The sequence below is a fragment of the Harpia harpyja genome, chromosome 11 (genome assembly GCF_026419915.1).
Source record: "Harpia harpyja isolate bHarHar1 chromosome 11, bHarHar1 primary haplotype, whole genome shotgun sequence".
Classification (NCBI taxonomy): Eukaryota; Metazoa; Chordata; class Aves; order Accipitriformes; family Accipitridae; genus Harpia; species Harpia harpyja.
Window position 1 is genome coordinate 41,060,263 of NC_068950.1, and position 21,632 is coordinate 41,081,894.

Sequence of the window (21,632 nt, forward strand, 5' to 3'; positions counted from 1 at the left end):
GACGAGAAAAGGTTTCAGAAGGTGGTCCCTAATGATAGAGGTCTTCAGTGAACAACTGATGAGTACCAGTAACTTTACGCACTGAATTTACAATCTTTCTGAACTTCATAAATGACCTGCTATTTTTCTAAGCAGCAAGTGCTCTTAATACTACCAGGGAAAGATTACTTCTGTCATTTAAAAAAAAGTGACTTAACAGCATCATAGGTGCATAAACCATCAGTCTACCATCCAGCTGTTCATGATTTTAACATTATACGTACCAGGAAACCAGAAATAGAAACCACTATGGCATGTGAACAGAAGAAAAACTCTTGAGGTACACAGCATGAGAACTACCCTTGGCAGTTTTGGTACAATTATTATACACCACCACTTTGCTCTCAGGACACAGGTTTCCCACAATTTCACAGGGGCCAGAACCCACTTACAGAGGCTGGTCTGACCCTTGCAATGTCTCCACATTCACTACCCAGCTCTGTCAGGGCTTCCTCCACTGTCACCTTCCACAGAAACGCATCTTCCTTTGTATCCAAAACCTACTTCATGCAGGACTCCAGGACTCTACACACATCTTTTGGGGCATATTCCTGGGAGAGCAAAGGTACCAAAAAGTACTCTGATTTCTCCTTTCCTGCAAAAACAAATGCATTCAGTTGTGTTTGGCATTGGTTGCTAGCTTCTAAAAAAAATTTCTCTTTCTTGCTGCTTACATCGCATGGGACCTTGATTCTTTTTCATACTCACTATGCCTGCTCAAAATCTATACCTATACGTTAAGATGTGATCATCTGGCACTTGCAATAAAATACACATTGAAAGAACTGAAAAAAAAAAAATCAATTAAGTGTAATAATACACCTACCCATGATTTCACTATGAATTGGCCTAGTTTAAAAAACTGAAAAAACTGTTTTGCTTTTTATTCAGCCCTTTGCTTTCATACAAAAGGCCACACAAATCCATTATTTAGTTAAACAAACTAAATATATTGTCTCACCTGCAAAACCAACCAACTGTAAAATCAGAGAAATGCATTTTTTCCTGTCTTTACACTAACACTAGCTATTATATATAACAATGTTTAGTTAAAAATAATACAAATAATATGTAATTATTTTTGAGGACATGTTTATCTCTAAGAGGAATTAATTTTCAAGAGGGTTATACACATTCATCCACTGTGCTGTTGGACAACCCAAATACATTACATATTATATAATCTGTATTCTGGATGGCCAGTAATGTCAATATTGATTCCATAGATAAAGCACATCATCTACAAGGATCACAGCCATATCTTTTCTTTACTCCTGAGGAGCACAGTGAATGTCTGGGCCTGACATATTTATCACAGGGAGTCTTGAGCTTATCACTTGGCCAAATTCACTATATAATTCTTTGAGCTCTTAAAGAGGAATATGCCATAAGGCATGAATGAAGGGCTTACAAATTCAGCCACAATATACTTCAAAAGGCTACCAATCTTGTGGGCAAGTTTTTCTTAACAGTAAGTGATCAGTGTTCAAAAGGTCTGTGACATTAAAGATTAAGGACACAGTTATTTTTCAACTGAAGTCTTTGTGACTCATTTACTAAGATAATTTTCCAGATTTACTTGTCTTTGATTTCCCTTCAGCAAAATGGGATCATTTACCAATACAGCTGATACTCACTGTAAAGTACAGGTTAGAGGTAACACTTTGGTGTATTTTATTATTACTTGCAGAATTTCCCATAATGTCAATGGAAAAGGCAAAATGTTTCAGAAAAGTAGAAATGTTCAAATGCACATAATGCAACACGCTGACAGAAATGTCATTCATTAATATTTATTACTCAAGCAAATATTTTTGGATGAAGAATGATATAAAAACATTATCATCATCAACATACTTGTCCCTGTAGAACATTTCTATGTGAGCCATATTAGGAAACTTCTACTAATCCAAACCTCTAGAGGCATTTTAGCTACTAATCTGGATGAATTAGGTCACTCCTGCTCAGTTACATTCATTACATGACAGAATTTTCTTCCCTGAACTCTCTAAACAAAACTTTTCATTTACAAAGGTCCTAATACAAATTTTGCTGGGAGTTTTCAATGACTGCAAGAGGAGAAAAAGTTTCCCTGAAAATTAATTTTTTTCCCTGTTTGGAAGTTCTACCTCTTTACCAGCCCCAGCCCCTCACTTTCTCCATATTTCAATCAAACCTGAGACATAGACTAACAGTGTAAGTGGATGAAGCCAGAAACAATGTATAGCACAGGCTGAACTGGATTCATAGGTGATCCTCACTGCCAGCAATCAACTGATTTCCTAATGTAGAGCCAACCTTGGAGCACAGTAACACCCACCTGTATTTAATGACTGTTACAAGAGTCAAATCCTCTGTGGAACATGCATTGCATTAAGCTCCTAATTACTAGTTTCAACTGAAATGCTTTGACGACTGTTAAAACATTGAGAAATGATAGCATAACAGAAGCTCTCAGGAAATGTTATTCTTAACACTCAACAGATTATTTATTCCTCTACTTAGGAGCAGCAAAGTAACAAGAGTTCCAACCTTAACTTAGGCAGATCTGTCTCTCAATTACAACCAACAGTAAACATTTTAACCGCAACAAGAGACAGCATCCATCACCCTCCAAGAACGCTTCAATTAACACAACCATGGACCCCCTTTGGTGGAACACGGTATTTAAGATAGAATTCATGAGCTCTCTAATTTATCATAGGTTATTGGATAACTCTTGTTAATTATAGCTACACAATGTCAAAATTAATGATTTTCCCACCCTCTTTCAACTTGAGAATGAATTCATAACTTATATCAAGACTCAAAAGATGTGCAATTAATATTGTCAGTAACCATTTCACAAAAGAGATTCGTTAAAGGCAGGCATGTGGACACAATTAGTATATCAATTAATGTTGCTGTTACTTGATCTATAAATTATTGAAAAACTCATAACTACTGCAAGGAAACAAAGCAAATCCACTCCCCATCAATGAAATAACCTCCTGACTGTGCCCCTCTTTCATCACTCTTTAGATCAAATTCGAATTTTGCTGGATGCCATGAATCTTAGCTGTGTCATCAGAAAAATAAATGAACCTATGCCACTCTGACTACTTGAAATGCCTCATTACAGTGATAATGCTTTAATTGTTGTTAGCTGATCATAATGTTAAAAAAAGGTTAAATAACAAAAAAAAAAAAAAATCCACCGTCATTGTTCATAGCACTCATTAATTTAAACTGAAGTTCCAATCTGGAAATGAACCTGTAAAAACTGCATTGAGATTTCTACGTATCAGCAAAATTGTAACTTTCATATCAACCAAATGATTAGTCCAAAGATTAGATTCACATGAGGTCTAAGAAACCCAAAACAGGACTTGGGTAGCATTAGGCACCTATGATGAAAACTGAAAATGACAAAACATAACCTTGTTTAAAGGCTGCTTATCCCCAAAGGCTTTTAAACTAACTAGGTACCTCCTGTTTGATCTTAGTACGACTAGAGTTTTGCTTCTGGGGATGCAAAGGTTTTCCTTTAGATAGTTAGACAGACTCCAGTCTCTCATTAGAGTTTAAAAGACCCAGGAAAGGGATGTGACTCTGCCAGAGGCCCAGTCCGATATACACATGAATGGTTCTGGAGCCACTGCACGCCTTTTAATTAGTAGTCAAGACAGTTAAAATGGGACACTTAAGCTTTTTGCCATTCTGATCTCAAGAGGATCAAACTTGGATCTTCTACCGCCAAGAAAGCACTGCCATGCAACTCCCTCTGCTCTGCTGGTGCAAGCAGGGTAATTCCTTACCTGGCATTAAACAGCCCCTTGAGCGGAGTCCGCTCTCGCTTTCCCTCCTCAAGCACAGCTTCAGAACTTGTATATTCATTCAGTCAAAACAAAGTGCCCAACTCATGGCTGTGAGAAGGCGTCTAGCTCTGGTACAGACACAGCACATCACACCCTCTCTAAATTTCATGTTCCTACTGGCTAGTTACAGCAATCCCCGGCTTGGCGGCCTGCCTACTGTGAAATCTGTTTCCAGATGCCACGTGCTTCCCACGGATTACAGTGGAAACCTATTAAATAAGAGAATTTCACCCATGGGGATCCTTAGCATCAATGATCGTTATGCTGATTGTCAACATGCCTGAGCTCCTCTTTGTATCTTGCCTCCATTTTTAAAAGTCCCTGTCATTTTGAAAATTGACTCAAAAGTCTTACAATAGGGGATATAATGAGAGATGATTTTGCAAAAAATCCTAAGCTTCGAAAAGAATAATTACGGAATTTAAGTGCAAGAGGAAGAAACCAAATTGCTAGAAAAGTCTCCTGGCCTCTCCCCAAGCAGGTGCAGATCTGCATTCAAATTTGGTAGCCTAGCTCACTTCTTTACTGACCTCCCATTTCAGTTTTCCTGTTTAAGTTAATTTTGCAAGAAGAGATTTTCCAAGGCAGTTGTCAGTGTGGATTCAACATCAATGCAACACATTTCGCCCAAAGAGGTTTCTAAATCAATTCTAATTCCAATAGGCTCAAGTAAATGTTTTCAATTTGATTCAATAATCCATACACACTTATAAAATGGCTTTTCCCCATGTACTACAGGACAAACATGGTTTATGTTTCTAACAACTTTGGCTAATAAAAAATTCTAATTTCCTATCCTGAATGGTACAAACACGTAATTTTTATTCACCTCTCAATGAACCAGATGACATAAACAAATGAAATAAAATCAGCCTTTAAGAGCATTATTTGAATCATTAATTCTCTAAATGCTTCTTGAAGAACATATGATTTTTGGCAAACTCATAAGAAAAAAAAAAATCACCAAAAAAGTCCTAGAATAGAGCTTTCTAAATCTCCTGAGAATTTTGCATTCTTTCTTTTTAGAGAGCAATGTGAAACCTCTTCAAGATGTCTTCTAAAATTTGAGCAAGTTCTCAAAATAGGTAATTACACCACAGTTACTAGTAGATATCAGCCAAGAGTGGCATGAAGATTAGGGCTGGAGGTGGGGGATGGCAGAAATATAATCTCCACTAATAGCATCTAGTGCGTTGTAAGCCCATAAGATGGAATAAAGTTTAGAAAGGAGGGCTGTAGAGGTCAGGGTGAAACACAGGTCCTCAAATGGTAAGCATCTTCACAGTACATGGGAGCAAGAAGTGACAATCTGGAGAGGAAAGGAGGTGCTTGGCTCACCTCCATTTTCATAACTGTGTCTTCAAGTCAGTTAAAACTCCTACCCTCTGCTGGGAGTGTGACCAGGTAGGATTTCTAGAGCCCAGCAAATTCTGGATCCATCGGATCAATGTTGACTGAATAAAAGGCAAAATTAGTACTTAATTTTTTAACAGCCTATTTTTAAGATTATCCAGGGTGATAATGTTAACATACAAAATTAAAATTTGATATTATGTTAATATTGAACTTACCTATAGTACATTAGAGTTTCACAGCTGCGATTCTACTTAAATAGCAGCTTCTGAGAGGATTTTGTATGCAAGTCCTTGTCCTAACTATAGTAATAATCCTTTAGTGTTGGGACAGAATACTGTTTTACAAACCAGCTCTGATGACAACACAGAGAAACTGAAGAGTTGACCATGACTAGAAAGCTTATGGCTGTAAAAACACTGTGCCTAATGAGAAATGTTTTAATAATCTCTTGTAAGAGAATTGCTCTGCATATGACTACAAAAAGAGATAAGTGTTCCCAACACATAAAAGAAATATTTGGTAAAATCCGTAACTTTGCAGGAGCATTAATGTCACTTGCCTCATCTGCAGCAGAAATCAAACTATTTCCCTATCACCCAAAAATCAGTAATCTATGCAACAGAGCCTAAAAACAGTTTCAAGAAACCATAAAAGAACTTCAAACACACATCACACCCCGCTGCAGGGAGTTAGTCCATCCACTGAGTATCGTGAGACTCCTCCCAGACCTTTCCTCTAACCTGTCCAAGTTATCAAATTGTTTGCTTAACTAATGATATTACAGTGCCTTTAACTCAAGGTAGGCACTATACCACAAACATACAAGTCGCATCATCTGAATAACCATCAATTTCTTTTTGGCCATAGTACTTCAATAAGAAGAGCAGCTTGCATTTATCTAACATTTTATCACATTTTATATTCAGATGCGTTACAAATCTTAGGAATTAAGCTTTGTATTACTTCAACACTTCAAATAAGAAACACTACCTTACTATATCCTTATACAGATATAGAGAGCGCTAAAGATTTAGATGACACTACACAGAAGACTTATGCTGAGATCAGGAAAAGAACCCTGTCCCATGCTCTAACTCCATACTAATCCTCACCCCCTTTCAGTCACCCTAGATCTTCAGCACGGGATACATCTGTGGGACAGACATTCCATTAGGAAGTTATTCTCAAACTTACTGCTCTTTCTCAGCGCAGTGCTGTGAACTGCAGATGGCAGGAGAACTACCAGAATGATAGATAATACACCAAAAGAGGCCCCTCCCTGCTCTGGATGGAAATGGTTGCATGGCTCTTGCAGAAGTACAACAAAACCTGATTCACTGGAAATACACTACAGCTGAAATTTCTGTTTATAAAGCAAAGACTAATTTCTTGGGAATACTCAGTTCCATTGCATAATCAAACTCATTGATTAGTAACATTAGAAACTTCATGTTAGTACTTGCTACCTGTCACTGCTTGCAGTTAATGAACTTGGGGAAAAAAAGCAGAAAAAAAACCCTGCCTGTTTTTCACATGCTCATCATTCACACTATACAGGGGAGGGCTCATTTGTTGAAATATACGCAAATACAATTCAATGACAAGTAAATGAGCACACCAAGTTTCTTTTGACTTTCATTATGTGGGATTTGAATAGCAAACACTGCCTGAATTGTATACCTTGTCTGTATAAAGCATTCACTGTACCACAAGGCCTTCAGATGGCTGGATGTGATCACATGCACTCAGACTTGCACATACAATAGAACAAGATTAATTCTGGAGATGTGCTACTGCCATACACTGTTCCTTCCAGTTCTTCAGATACTTGTACACACTGCAAGGAGCTCTGATCGCTGCCATAGAACATATTTTATACTTCTTCTCAGCAGTAAAGGCAATTCTCAGAATTTCCATTTGGGGGATAGAATCAGATTTTGTGCAGAGAAGCATTCACTTATTATGATTTATGAAAATGTTTTTAGAAGTTGGATGCTGAATATTTTATTAACATAAACATCAAGTTCCTAAAACAGTTGTTTGCCATTTTCAAAAGTTTCACCCTCCAGCAGAAGAAATAACACAGGAGACACACATCAAAAATATGTTACCCACATTGCAAAGAACTGACATTTTTAAATTTCCTGCCTGCCCCAAAATACTGAATGATCATACAACCAAACCGCCTTTACTTTCTTTACTTGCCTTGAACATCTCCCTCAGATCACATTCTCGTTTACATCATTTTCCCTATTTTTGCCTTTCCAAACTACAGCTTTTTTGTCTTAAATGAATCATTTTTTCCTTGTGAGTTTAGGCCTAGAGTAGTCGTAAGGATTCTAAACCATCTTCCCAAACAAATGCTTAAAAACGTTTAACTGCTGTGTCTCTTTTTAAAAACGCTAATATAAAGATTTCTGATCCAAAAGCTATAGCAAACACAAAGCCTTAATTGCTGGTCTGGTAGAATCGCTGCAGTAAGAGGTATAGCTATCCAGAAGTTGAACAAGTTATTGATCAGATATCTAAGACAAGTAAAATTTGCAACACACACATATATAAGCAAAGATGAGAAATATTTTTTGTCTTAAAAAAAAATATAAAAAATCCTCAGAAGTAAATGGCTAAATTATATACCCACAAAAAAGAAACAGGATGACAAAATGAAAAGGTCACAGGAAAGTTCAAATCTTGCTGCCTCAAGTATTAAAACCATTAAATTATTTTTTCTTTTTGTTTCATTCTTTTATTTTATTCAAGCAATTCATATTAAATCTGTTTTCAATCTCAATTTCATTATCAGTATAGGTTTAAAAAAAATAAAAATCAAAGACGGCTACACAGAACAACATTAATTACCCCTAGAGTTCAAGGTCTTGGCATCCAAGTTCATCAGTACTTAAAACCATAAGCAATAAAAATACTGATAAAAATGGATGGATAAAAATCCCTGCTACAAATCTTTCAATACTCCTATTCATAAGCACCAAATTCATATTGTCCCATTTCTCATGCTTAGCAGTCTGAAGAACTGCCCTACAATCTGATGCAAAATTGTAAATACAAATATGAACTTATCCAACCATGCATTTATTCATAGCTTCTCCTTAACTTTGAGTTTTCCTCCTCTTTGTTTATATTTCCTTTATCAGATGACAATTAATGTCTCTATAGATTGCTAATGAGTTCTCTGTAACTTCACAAAGTGTCGGAAAGATTCAACCTCCAGTAACAGATAGTGCATTTAAGCTCTGGTTAGTTCAAAACAAAGTAGAAACAAAGCCTTTAGAAGAAAATGTATTCATCAACAGAGAAAAAAAAGTTATCTTTTGCTAAGAGTAATTTTAAAAATTGTAGTTCCATTTGTGAAACAACTGCAATATACAAATAGAGTAAAAATTAATGAACTGTAATACATGAGTTCTTTCTTACTTTTTAAATATATTTCAATAAGATATATTTTTAATATCAGAGAATCAAATCCCATGTTCCCACACCAGACTTCCACTGGGCTTAAAAATTGTACTTTCACTGAGCGCACAGATAACAGAAGAATCACAGATGCATAAAAGGTGGCTGATGTAGGAGCTGATTAAAGAACAAAATATACACAAATAAAGAGAAATGAGTCACTACCTTTCTTTTTGGAGTCTTTCTTTGTGCTGGTTTTAACAGCCACTTGAAGTTCTGTCTCAGTTGACATCCTATATCCTTAGTCCTCGTCACACAGATCCAGGATCTCGGTCAGGCTCATTTAGAACGTCTCTCCAAGAGAATAATTTAGCCTTTCAGATACTATAACCCAAACAGTTCATCTCATTCACTCCTTTTGAGTGCTGTTAAAGAAGGAAACAAAAAGTAACTGTCATTTTCTGAGTTTAAAACATAAAAGAAAAAAAAAAAGGCAAACCATTACAAGCTTACTGAGAAAGAAACCTATGAAGTTCTACATCTACAGAGTCAATTGCCCACAATTTTAGATGCTTAAACACAGTCATCTAGTCCTGTTTGAGATGTTTTGGCATATCTGCGATGTCTTCACAGGCTAGAGACACCACACAAGGTGTACAGAAGACCTGTACTTCTGGACCAGCAACTGGAGGACAAAGACTATGATCTGGGAAGTAGCTGGAAATGGCACCAAAAGCAGAACATTCCGCAAGGACTCAATTCTTAAATGCAACAATTCCGAGGTAAAAACATATTGCCAGATAGTAAGTTCAGATTTTTACTCCTCAAATGCTCTTTGAATGCTTTCCTTCTCCTACTTGAACAAAGACAAATGAAAAATGTATTCATTATTCATCCTAAGAACATCACACTTTACCATTCCTCTTGCTTATGATAATGTTTCCAGCATAAAAGAATCTGCCTCCATGTAAACAAAGCTGTAATTCTTAACACCCATCTAGTAATTTTTCTTGTAAAGAACTCTGAAAATACAGTTCATTAAACCTACAAAATACAAATGGGATAGGGGGCAAAAAGATAACATTCAGAGAGCAAACTACAGCTTTACATAACATGTGTTTGTTGGGGAGATACACAAATGCACCGGCTGTGAACCCACAGCAATAACTGCAGAAATGTGCCGGAGCAGTATGAGGAAGGCTGGCTGTAAGGCTGCAAGTAGGACTGGGGATGTATGGGCTGTGGAAGCAAAGAATACACAAAGAATAAACAATCAGGCAAAGAATAAACCATTACTCCAATTCTTATTGCTGTTCCTTCTTTCTTTGAAGGATGAGCCACCTACTTCAGCCAGTCTGTTGAGGGCAGAGGACCATACTGTCCTAAAGCCATTTGTCATGATGTTCCCTCACTAAATGCATCTTCTTATTGCCCTTTCTTTTTGTGAAAAAGTTCTCATTATTAGCACAATTACAGTGAAGTCCATCTGGCCTGTCTGAACAGCTGCCCAGTTATTAAATATGCATTTAATAAAGAAATTAACCCACCATATCAGCTGGTTAGCTGGCCAGAGATTAACTACAGTTATAGTTATTTACTAATGTCCCTTCTCTGTCATTTAAGAAAGTAATACACCACAAACATTGAAATAATTTTGACAGTTCAAATCACTTTTCACAGTAAGGGCTGTGAAGCCACTAGTACTTTCAAATCCAGGCTCTTTTAACATTTTAAAATGCTTCAGTAACATTACACTGCCATGCACCATCTGAAGTGATTTAATATTGCTGAAGTGTGTCAGGGGCTTTCTTTAATAAGCTCTTCAAATCTGTATGTGTATTATGGAATATTCAAAGATAGCTTTTCAAAATCTGCTGAACTGATTTTGAAATACAAAATTCCCTGTTCCTCCTCTATGGAGGAGTCTGAATACGTGCCGCATAGCAAAAAGGAGGCAAAATAAAGCAACTTACAAATCAAAGTTGCAGTGCTTGCGAAATACACCTTCTTGGAACACCTGAATAAACTAAAAGCTTTTTGATTAACAATCTTAGTTAAGAAAACCGTAGAAAAGGACAAAGCAAATGAAGGTTGATCACAGAGAGAAAAGGAATAAGATAACAGCCCCAAAATTGACAGCCTTTCCAGATGTGAAGCACACTTTGGCCAGGTCCATGGACAGGGAGACGTCTCTCCCCCAAACGTGGTCACGGTGGGATGCCACGTGCAGTGACTGCTGGGCCCCGGCACAGATCGATGCGTTCACTGTGCTGCCAGGGAACCACCTCACCCCGCCGTCGATACAGTCGCTCTTAACTTACGCTTGAAATCCCCCCACCAAACAGGGAGAAAAGCGCTGCAGAGAACAGATGTCCCTCGCAACCCCCATCTCCTGCCCCTCCCCCTGCACACAACCCAATTTAATAATATTTAGTTTTACAGCACAGTAGGGATGCATCAGTCTTTACAGTTCATTGGCACTTAAAGCATCACTCAAGTCACAGCTGGATTGACAGTTTATTTTTCTAGAATTTGGATTTACATTTACCTAAAGGTTAACTGCATAACTTTACAAGAAGCACTAACATGAACCACTTAACAAAAGGAAAATATTTATAATAGGTCCATTTATAAAAAAAAACAAAACAAAGAAAAAAATTTAAATGCAAAATACCCCTATGGTCAAGAGTTAAGCAACTTTTAATGTCTTAGAAGACTGTTGTCTTCTAAGCTACAAAGCATCAAGAATGTAACCTCCTGTTGCCAACTACGTTCAACAGGATAGTTGAAATAGTAGCATCTGAATGGCACTGAATATTTTAAAATAACAACATATGACTGCTATCTCATTTGAAACTCTCCAGAAAACCTATATCCCCTCGAGGCTATCCCACTGAGTAATATTTTTTAAAATAAATGCATGTCTATTTTTGGACAGGTTCACATATTGATTTACTTTAAAACCTAATCAGGTCATACTCTCGCAGGCTCGTAGATCTTTGAATAAAGTAATAGGTATCTTTGCACAGGAGCACATAAACATCTGTCAGATGCAAGCTATAGTTCAAACTGAATTTGCTACAGAGACAATTCCTCCGAAAGTATAGGTCTTTATGTAAGCTACATTAGTAAACTTTCATACACTGTCCATATTTCAGCCGTTTATTACCCAGATGAGAATGGCAGTCAATCTGCTCTTCACCGCAACAGCTTTTATTGTCTCCTCCAATCTAGGTCACCGCTATTAAATACTACGGTCTTCCAACTATGGGAAGTACTGCAGCATGTGTTTTATCAATGAGATGCTATTTTCTTTGATCAGTTCTGCCACATTTTTCTCCCTGCTCTAAAGACAAAATTTTGTTAGCTGCATTAAAAAAAAAAAAAAAAAAAAATCCATCATCTTACACATATCCACTCTAACGGTCTTCTTGTGTGCCTTGTTACTGTTCCAGCTATTACAATGTTATGTGCATGCCTCAGCTTTTCCTAAAGAGGATTCAGAGCTCTTCGTTTTAACAAAATACTGACATTTTCTGTTCCCTTATTAAGTGGCTACAGCAGGAACACAATCAGCGCATTCTGGAATTAACTGGCTTTTAATTCCAAGAGAAGTCTTAAGCCTGCACTCTGCATTACTCCTACGCCAGCATAAAACCTAAAGCCTTAGTGAAGAAATATTTTTGTAAATTCACTTTGTAGTTAGGATTAACACAGGTTGGACCTTTTATGCACAGGGAAATTAGTCACATGCTCCGCCCGCCTCCCCCACGCATTTGTAAAACAACAATTTCTGTCAAATCATTTGTCTTTTCAACCACGGTTGAGCGAGCTCATGAAGGGGTTATTAGGAGACTTCCCCTGGCCCAAGTTATGAAGGAGGTCAGACAAGATGATCATAATACTTCCCCTCTGGCTTTAAAATACATGAATTTATTAATTTTCTTCAGGGCTTCAAAACTTAAGAAGTTCCCTCCCCTGAAACCAGTTTCCATCTGCTTATGTAAAGGAAAAGCAGTCTTAGAAAGGATTTGAAACTAAGCCCCGGCATTCCGTAGGTATTTAAGTTCTCCACAGCCCCAAAGTGGGATTTGACAAGAGGGTGGTACCTCCTAAACCCTGGTTTGACAAAACAAAAACCATGCCACCATCCTTAGCTCTTGCTTCTATACCTCTGAAGTTTTGCGATTCATTTCCTTTCCTCCAAAGCACCCAATATAATCACCTGTAAGGGAACGTTGAGGCCCATGATATTGCAAGTATTAAACAAAGCCCAAACATATTAAAAGGGCAAAATATAAGTGGCAAAATTATTTTTAAAGTGCTGGGATCCTGGAAAACTGAAAACAGTTCAAGAGCAAAGGGCTGGTATCCAGGGAGAAAAATGTTACTCATCAACTTCTCATCTGACCACAAAGCCGAACAGAGAACTTCAGTGGGACCGCACACGAACAGGCAGTGGAAAAACCCATCCTAGCCACCAGTGCCCTTTATACCCTTCCAGAGAGAGAAGGCCATGAAACCCTTTGGAGCTGCTCACAATGTTTTGTACTCATCAGCTCATTTCCCTAACGGTCAGGTCTTGTGAACATCCTGCAGGAAGCTACTTGGTATCAGAGTATTAATCTTTCACAGGATGCACTACACTAATTCCAAACTGAAACCCAAGGGACTGGTCCAAAACCTACTGATATATTTCAGTTAATAAGGCCTATAAGTGAGAATTAGAAAATGAGGAAGATGAGGTAAAAGAGGGAGCTTAAGATACTGACACAGAGGAGAAAATAAGGAGGAAAAGTAAACAGAAGACCTCTGTGTAGATATTTCGTTAAAGCAAATTCTATAACAAAGTGTTTAGCAGCGAAATCTAAGCCAGCTTATGCATTAAAATTCTGGCTAGCCTGCAAAACAAAACAATCTCCGTTAGACTGTTGCATGTGCCCAGCCTCTCTTCCCTAGTTTTGTCATTTGCCCACAGAACAGCATAATAAACTGTTTTTAGTGACAAAGTCAAATGACTCTGTCACAGCATGGCATGTCAATCACTGCTTTTTCCTGCAATTTCTTTACTGGTACGCCTGTTGCCTGTAAAGGTGAAAGCAAGCTTACTGCTCATGCACACAAAGAGAACCCCCACAAAAATTCATTCCCTCAGCAGACATGCAGAAAGCCAAGTGCTCAGTTTAGCTCCTCAAATCTCCCCTTACAAACTGCAAACGCTCCTCTGAAACCCAGCACCCTACTTCTTCCTCCTGCTACCTCCCTAAGTTACACAGCTTGCAAAGACTCACAACCGCTCCATATTTCATACTTAGTTTTGTTTGCTCTAAAATGAGCAAGTACTCCTGTCCACCTCTAATTTTCTATATATAAAGATGAAGGGAGGAGATTTATGTGCTTTATTATGCTGTCTGTACTGTTTGTAGTGGGACACCAGACCAGCACTTCCTGATTAACCCTTTTTAATTCTTCCGACATCAGAAAACTACCTAGTACTCAAACCATAACATTTAATTTCCCATTGTATATAGTTGCTATTTGTTCAGTTGTATTTATAAAATACTTCTCTTATCTCCTGAAAACAAGCAGCTTGTTTTTAAAAAACCTACGTGTAACTATGGCCAATAACACATTTTATTAAATTTATTGTGCTTTGCAATATGCTTCATTATTCTATCTGTAGGGCATCTTTCAGGCATGCTACCCAGTTCCTCAGATTGTGTAAATAGCACCACTGAAGCTGATTTACCACTAGAAGAGCATCTTGCCAAAAAATTGACCTATAAAATATTTCCAAAGAAAGATGTTTATTAGTATTCCAATGACAGCAGGAATAATTACTAAAATTCCTCCTGGAAATCACTCCATGTAGTGGTGAATACTACACTCTACCTCACCAATTATTCACCAGAAATGCTGTGAATTTTCTACTCACTAGAAAGTGCTGACTGGATTAAAAACACGCTTTTCACAGTAATGAATTGATTTCATCAACATTTTTAATGGGAAATTACTAACATTTCATTTTAATATTACAGTTTCTATTTTATATTACAGAGGACAGCATTCTGGAAACAAAGGCAAAACAGAACACATTGACCTTGCTGTAACAGTATTTTTGAAATATACTTTCAAAGAATGCCATTTTGCATTCAGGAAAAACTACATACATGATGTCAGTTCGTAATTTCTCTGCGAAAGGATATTCAGATACTTTTAAGAAAAACTGCTAGATTTGAGCCAGTTGCTAAAGACCAGTAGAAAAGTATTCATACTTTTTCCTTCCATGCTTTCCACATGAAATCCATAGTCTTAAAAGAATTTCTATAATCACAGTGTAAAGCCTTTTTTTTAAAAAACAAAACAAAAACCCCCCACCCAGCTCTGAGAACCCAGGAATTGCTGCTCTCCCCTGTTCTGCTCTATTGCTGGCCAGAACTAGTGCTGTGTAATTCCAGTGCTGCTGTGTTCCCTCCAGTTGGTCTCAGTCTGATTTCCAATAATAAGCTATCAGCTTCAAGTCTGTGAAGTAACATTTAACATCCCTTCCAGAGGTTTTGTTAACACCTACCTCTTCTTTGAGCTAGGTATATACCTGGGAGCATCATCAAACAACGCGAGTAGCATTGCTTTCAGGAGTCTTGCAAGGCTAGAAGGGACAGAATCAAAACCCAAACCTATTGCCACTGAAAATTAAAGGCTGGAAATCAAAATGGAAATGACAGTTATCAAAAACAGTCGTGGCAGCACTGTATGCCTTCAATTCTACAAGAAAGCGTGCAAGTCTGCTGGACATGTGCATTTGCAGCCTTGAACAAAACAAGTCAGTCCTGGAAAAGGCTAGACACACGCTGACTTCCCAGCACTCTCCCACCAGACCCTGGGAAGGCAGCAATACACAGGCTCATGTTTGCTTCTCCTCTGCCTGTGTGGCAAAGAATGCAACTCCAGTGCAGGGAGCTGAAAACAAGTAACAACCCCCATGTGCTGGGGGTATAAATACAACACACCTTGTTCCTTTAAGCATATTTTCCTGATCCGAGATGCAAAACTCCACTCAAAGTGCTATTTGTAAGCTTTTGCAGGGTATTACATAAAAAAGAGCACTGCCACTGAACAGCACAGGCTTAAAAACTTTACCTCATTCCTCTGATACTGAGAGGCTGCTATGTTACCAGATAACATAGGAAGTCAGATTGGACTAAAGATTCCCTGTGCTTACAGTGAAACTGAATTACCTAAATGCTTTTCCTATATGAATAGCATTACACCAAGACTTCACCATTCCCAGATTACTACATTGTCGACCATAAGGCAGAAAAGAAAAAGAATTTCTAATAATGCTGTGTAAGAGCAAACAAAAAACAAAACTCACAACTGCTACAAATGCTGCCCAGGCACAGCCTGACTGCTATCTGAGTTCCACTAGCAGAAAACTGCCTTACCTACATTAAAGTCAATAAAGTCACACCAGCACAAAATCAATAGCGTTACATTTGACTTATATTGGCGTAACTCCATTGATTTTAATGGAGTTGGAGTTACACCAATTTTATGCTGGTGTATCTGCATTAGTGTCAGTGAAGTTATGCCGGCGTGACTGATGTAAACAACACCAGACCAACCAACCCCTATATGTCTAAAATTCAATGTCATTAAAGCAACAAGAAAATGCAAATCTGTACATTACCAAAGCAGGGTCTTTGGAATTTATTTTTGCAAAGCAGAAGAATGGTTCTTTTGCGATCCTCTCGACACTACAGAAACGGAGTGAAGACTAAGAAGGGAAAAAGGACAAAGTACACAGTTGGGATCACAGTATTCTGTAATTAGACCTGTTAAATGATTACTAAAGCACGGTGGTGCAATCATCACACTGAAGGAAAGGGAGAAGTATGCAGTCAGGAGCATCACCAGGGAGAAGATAAAAGCAATGTCAGAGACACTACGTTTTATATTTAAATGCAAATTCCTCACAATCAGAATCTGTGCCTTCTAATTGGAAGAAAAGGTTATGGAATTAAATGTCTCACATCCTGGACAGCTCAGCATGTTTTTTAAGTGGCACAGTAAGTTGAAGGCAACTTATTAATCTCCTGTCCTTTATGGAAGTATCTTAATTCAGCTCTTTTTTTTTTTTTTTTTTAATTTCAAGATGACTTCCTTAATATTGCAAGTGAGACTGAACTGGGACTCACCCTCTCATTCATTTTAAATAAAATACAGCACAATACCTACACAAGATCCAAACTTAAGCTATACTTTGAAATCTGAAGTAGAGCTTGAAGTGATGCTTTATACTGGCCTTCTTAACGGATGTGAATTTTGCACCAACTTTTTCAAGTCCCTTTGAGATTTGCTCAGTCACGAGTTAACCTATACATCATGCCCTTCAATTTTCTGAATGCTTTCTGACATTACAGCAAAGCAAAGCAAACTTTCCCAATGTCAACAACAACAAAAAAACCCTATGCCAAGATTTTTATTCACTGCTATTTTTCAACACTCAGCCCTTGTTCCCTACCAATTAAGTATTAGGAAAATTAATCAGAGGACTTCACCTCGCTGTAAACGGACTTTTGATTTATTACACCAAACCCAACCACCAGACTTCTACCAAAGTTCATTGACTAGCAGAGCAAAGGGGAAAAAGCTTTCTGCGACCGTAAGTATGAGTTTACACATACAAGCAAAAATTATTTTTACGTTGTTGTTCCACAACTGACAAATATCAGTATTTTAAATAGTCTTGTAAATGAGTTTTAGCTACAGGAATATTTTTTACAATTCCATTTAAATACTCCAGTCTTCAAACCAGCAATGTCACTCATGAAGATAATTCCACACAACTGCTAAGACGAACAGCAGGCAGACTTCTGAACGATACCAAACAGAAGTATTTGAGAACGGCTGCTAGATTTTACTGAGAAATTTCAAACCAGTCTGATTATGTTATACACTACTCCACAAACGCCTCTGCTTTGTATCAGTAAGAACGTTAACCACTTTAAAAGGGTGGAAGCACCTCCCATAAGAAGTCAGGCTCTATGCATTGTCTGTTTGTGGGTAAGATTCAGCAGTGTTTCTAACTAATAAAAGACAGCACTCTTCCCACAGCTGGAAAATATACTAAAGGGGGAAAAAAAAATATCACCCGACAGTCTAACCCTTGAACCTGCGTGGGCCAGGTGTTGTTTTCTGTATCATAATTCCATACAGAGAAACATTCATACAGGGAAACACACTGGTCTCCACTCTGCTATAACCATGCAACTGAAGGGGTCTACACAACCACATCACGCACTTACAGAATCAAAGCCTAAGTGATCAGGTGTAAAAGTGATTTTACACTGTAAAAGGAGTTACTTAAAAGAAAAATCAAGCCACTGCCAGGCTAAAATGTCAGGAAAAAAAAAGATGCCCTTGATTATTCAGATGGGGAACTCTTAAGCAGCTAAACGAGTATACGGACCTGCATGAGTGGTAATGCATCACAAAACCATGCTTATTTTCTAAACATTTTTAAAAATCACCCAAGTAGCATGCAGTGAGGAACCATTCACCTTCTACTGTCATGCTACAGTTTATTCTCTCTGGGAAGCAGTTACAGGACAAATGCCAAGCTACAGAAGGTATTTTTCCAGCAGCAGCATCTGGCTTCTTGGCAGACTCCTCAGGCAATTTTATTGGAAGCTTTAGAGATGCTATTGGGTCAGTCCTAGTTATATTGCTCATGAGCTGTCTGGCAGTTTCTTCTTCCTAGATGTCATAATCCTCCTGATTTGCCTTGAAGGAATTAGCACACTTTTATCCATTTCAAAAACAGTTGACCTGCAAGGCATTTAAGGACTATCTACAGAGACATAGTAAAAGTCACTGGTCTAAGTCTGTGTACCTTCAAGCCAGCAGCATTTCGGCATCCATTGCCTAATGCATCATCAAGAAAGCAAGTAAGCCATGCAAAAACTGTGTGTGTGTGTCTCACTGGTAAACTGAATGCATTCCTTACCATTAAAGGAAAAAATATAGGATGTATGAAAAATTTAATAGTAAAAAAAAAAAAAAAAAGGTAAGCTGGGGCAACAGCAAATCTGTGCCTTTATTTAATATGAACTGCTCTCATACAGTGAAGACAGTACTGTGCTGTATCCTGTAGTAAGGGGCAGTGCACATGAAGTCAAGGAACGCTTCTGGCAGACAGCAAGCATAAATTGAAATACAAGGGGATCCGCTAAGTCAAAGGAAAGGAAACAATTTCTGAGAATCTGCTTCTTGCAACTCCTCCATTAAATGCAGTGCCTCCGAGCGTAGAAGGGGCATGTGGAAGTAAAGACAGCCTATGTCCCTTGCTCTCCCTACTGCCTGTCCCTTCCCCCTCTCCAACCCCAGCAGCTAAGATCTGCATTATTCTGCAGCTGTGATCATGATTAATCCTCATCCAGAAGGATGAAAGACAGGATGCTGGTTTTACCCTCCCTCTTTGCATACCAACAAAATCAAGTCCGCAACGAAAAGGCTTTATGTCAGTTTAGAGCAGTCCTCTGGAATTAATACAGAGAAAGGGGACAGAATGCTATAGAAAATGCATTTCTAGTCCATAACACAGGCGGGATTCTCCTTTTTTTAAAAGACTTCTGTGCAATTACTTACAAGAAATATACTCCTTAATTAAAAAAAAAAAATATAAAATATGCAGATGTGTCCATTAGTACTACTTTTTTTTTTTTTTTAAGACTTTCTCACAAAGATATGCCTGGCTGTTTTCTTGTTCCCGGTTTTTTTTTTTTCCTTTCAAGAGTTTTCAGAGACATTAGAGTAGGAAACTCCCACAAAATCCTGTACCAGCTTATTTTCTAGGAAAAAAGTCCTAATGCCCAAAGGTAAATATTACTGGTACAAGAAACATACTCTATAATTTAATAATGGGCTATGGATCTTGGATTTTCAGTAACAGGAGTACACTGAGCAACATAAGAGAAGATTGACAGCACTAAGAAAGATGCACATATCCAGGTCAAGCAAAAAGCCAAACGGAGCTCTGTCATCAGCAGAGTGCAACTAAATCCAACCAGACACAGAATTCAGACTTGCCTAATGAGAATTGACTAATATAATTCCGTTTTACGCAGGGCAAAACATATTCTGATTACAGGCCAGTGGTGCTCGCAAGTGCTAAATTTAGGTATCATTAGGGCCAGGTGAACCATTAAGTGAACTAGTCTCAATTTTATCCATATCAAAGATTTGTACTGTCCACAAATTAACTTCTCAGATTTAAACCATGTATTCACTCTCATTACTTCACATGTCTTTTGGATATCCCCATTAATTAAAATTTCTGCAGAATCACAGTATGCGTTGACAATGCAGCCTGGGTTTTAAAATGCCGTGCCCTGGCACACACTGAAAAATCAATTATTTAGGCTCCAGTACCTGAACAGAAGTTACTGGCACACTAGAAATCAAGCCATATTTTAGAGGAGATGTAGCACAGATTCCCTTGTTTACAAGCTTGTTGCTGCAAGTACTAAGCAATCTCAATGATCAGGTGAACATCGGAATACACACTGAAGACTAAACTTCCTCTGATGCCCTAGATTTCACTGACTATACAAATGAGATGAAAGTTGCACACACAGGCAAACAGAGGGTTTCCTGGATGCAGCAAAGATCTAAAATATTTTTATAAACTGCCTTTGATTATACAGTCTCAACAAGGCCTGTAGGTTGAGAGTGCAATCAGGAATAACCATCAAATGAGCGTACTTCAGTACAGCAAAAAAAAATCAATTAAAAATATAAGTAAAATATTGACCTACCTTGCGCACTGCTCTCCTGAAACACCTGGTACACTTAAAACAATGTACATTATATTTGGGGATAATATAACCTAATTTGAAATACTCTGCTATAATGAAAAACAATTGTTTAGCCAGCCAAGTTTCAAGCCAAAAGGTGAAGAACATCTAATCCAATTAAAATGAGAAGGAATTTAGGAATGCAGAATTTACTTACTCCACTTGGAACGTGGCCAGGACCATTGGGTTAAGCACCCATGCCCTTGTGAAAGGGCCACGAGAACTCAAATGACTACCAGCGGTCAGCCCTCAGCTCTATTTCTCCTTTGAGCAGGGCACCCTTGGCAGCCACGTGCCCTCTAGCTAAGCCCCAGGGAAGAATGCCAGCTCCTGAAATGCAGCCTTTCCAGCACCTCCTTGGGAGCTTCCTCATGATGCCCAGCATTAGGCAGGCCCGGCCTTGCCCAGCTTATGAAATCAGACAGGCTCTCGGTACAACACAGTGAGACTGCAGATGATGTCCAATTAAAGCCGCTGGGATAAACATGCGTTCAATGAAGTTATTGCCTATGTGTCGCTTTAACATTTTGGTTTGTTTGGGTTTTTTCAGTTCCACAGACTAAATAGCAGGCAGCAATAATATTAGTTTTGGAAGAAGTGTGATGTTTGTGTTACCCACTCAAGTTAATTAATGAAAATAATGACAGAGTTACAAAAATCAGAGATGATTAAGAACTTGAAGACCATCCCACCCATTTCTCTGCCAACGAGGATTTGTTTTTAACAGCACATTCTTCTGTTCTTCATCAGACCTTTTTAAATCATGCCAGCAGTAAGAGTCACATCTCCTTCCTTCAGAGGCATTCATACATTCAGACTGCTTCAGAGGAATAAGTAAAACCCAAGAATAGAGGTCCTGCCAACTTCATATCATTATTCTGAGTTAACTGCTAGGAGATTATCTTGAGCAATTACTCTTGTCCCTTACTGCACACATATACCAAATACCTGTAATCCTCACATAGCTCAACTCTATCAGTGTTAAACCAATCTAACCCCTTCAGATAAGATCTAACGGTAAAATCACATACCACTGGGTTTATAACTCAGACTATTACAGTCTCCATTATTAAATATTGCTTATTATTTTGTACTTACAAAGTCAGGGAGA

The 21,632-nt window shown here is 38.0% G+C and overlaps 1 protein-coding gene across 20 annotated transcripts in view; it reads right to left on the bottom strand.

The window, feature by feature from the left end:
* The window catches only part of DAB1 (DAB adaptor protein 1), a 474,713-nt gene that overhangs the window by 112,900 nt on the left and 340,181 nt on the right, over positions 1 to 21,632 (bottom strand). For 10 of the 20 annotated variants that reach the window (XM_052801584.1, XM_052801593.1, XM_052801580.1 and 7 more), the window contains one exon: positions 8,889 to 9,088. In XM_052801584.1, the coding sequence (XP_052657544.1) occupies positions 8,889 to 8,955 (67 nt within the window). In that variant the 5' untranslated portion in view covers positions 8,956 to 9,088. Of the gene's footprint in view, positions 1 to 3,836; positions 3,936 to 8,888; positions 9,089 to 21,632 lie in introns of those variants that run through there. The other 10 variants (XM_052801595.1, XM_052801598.1, XM_052801594.1 and 7 more) reach the window with 1 other exon arrangement.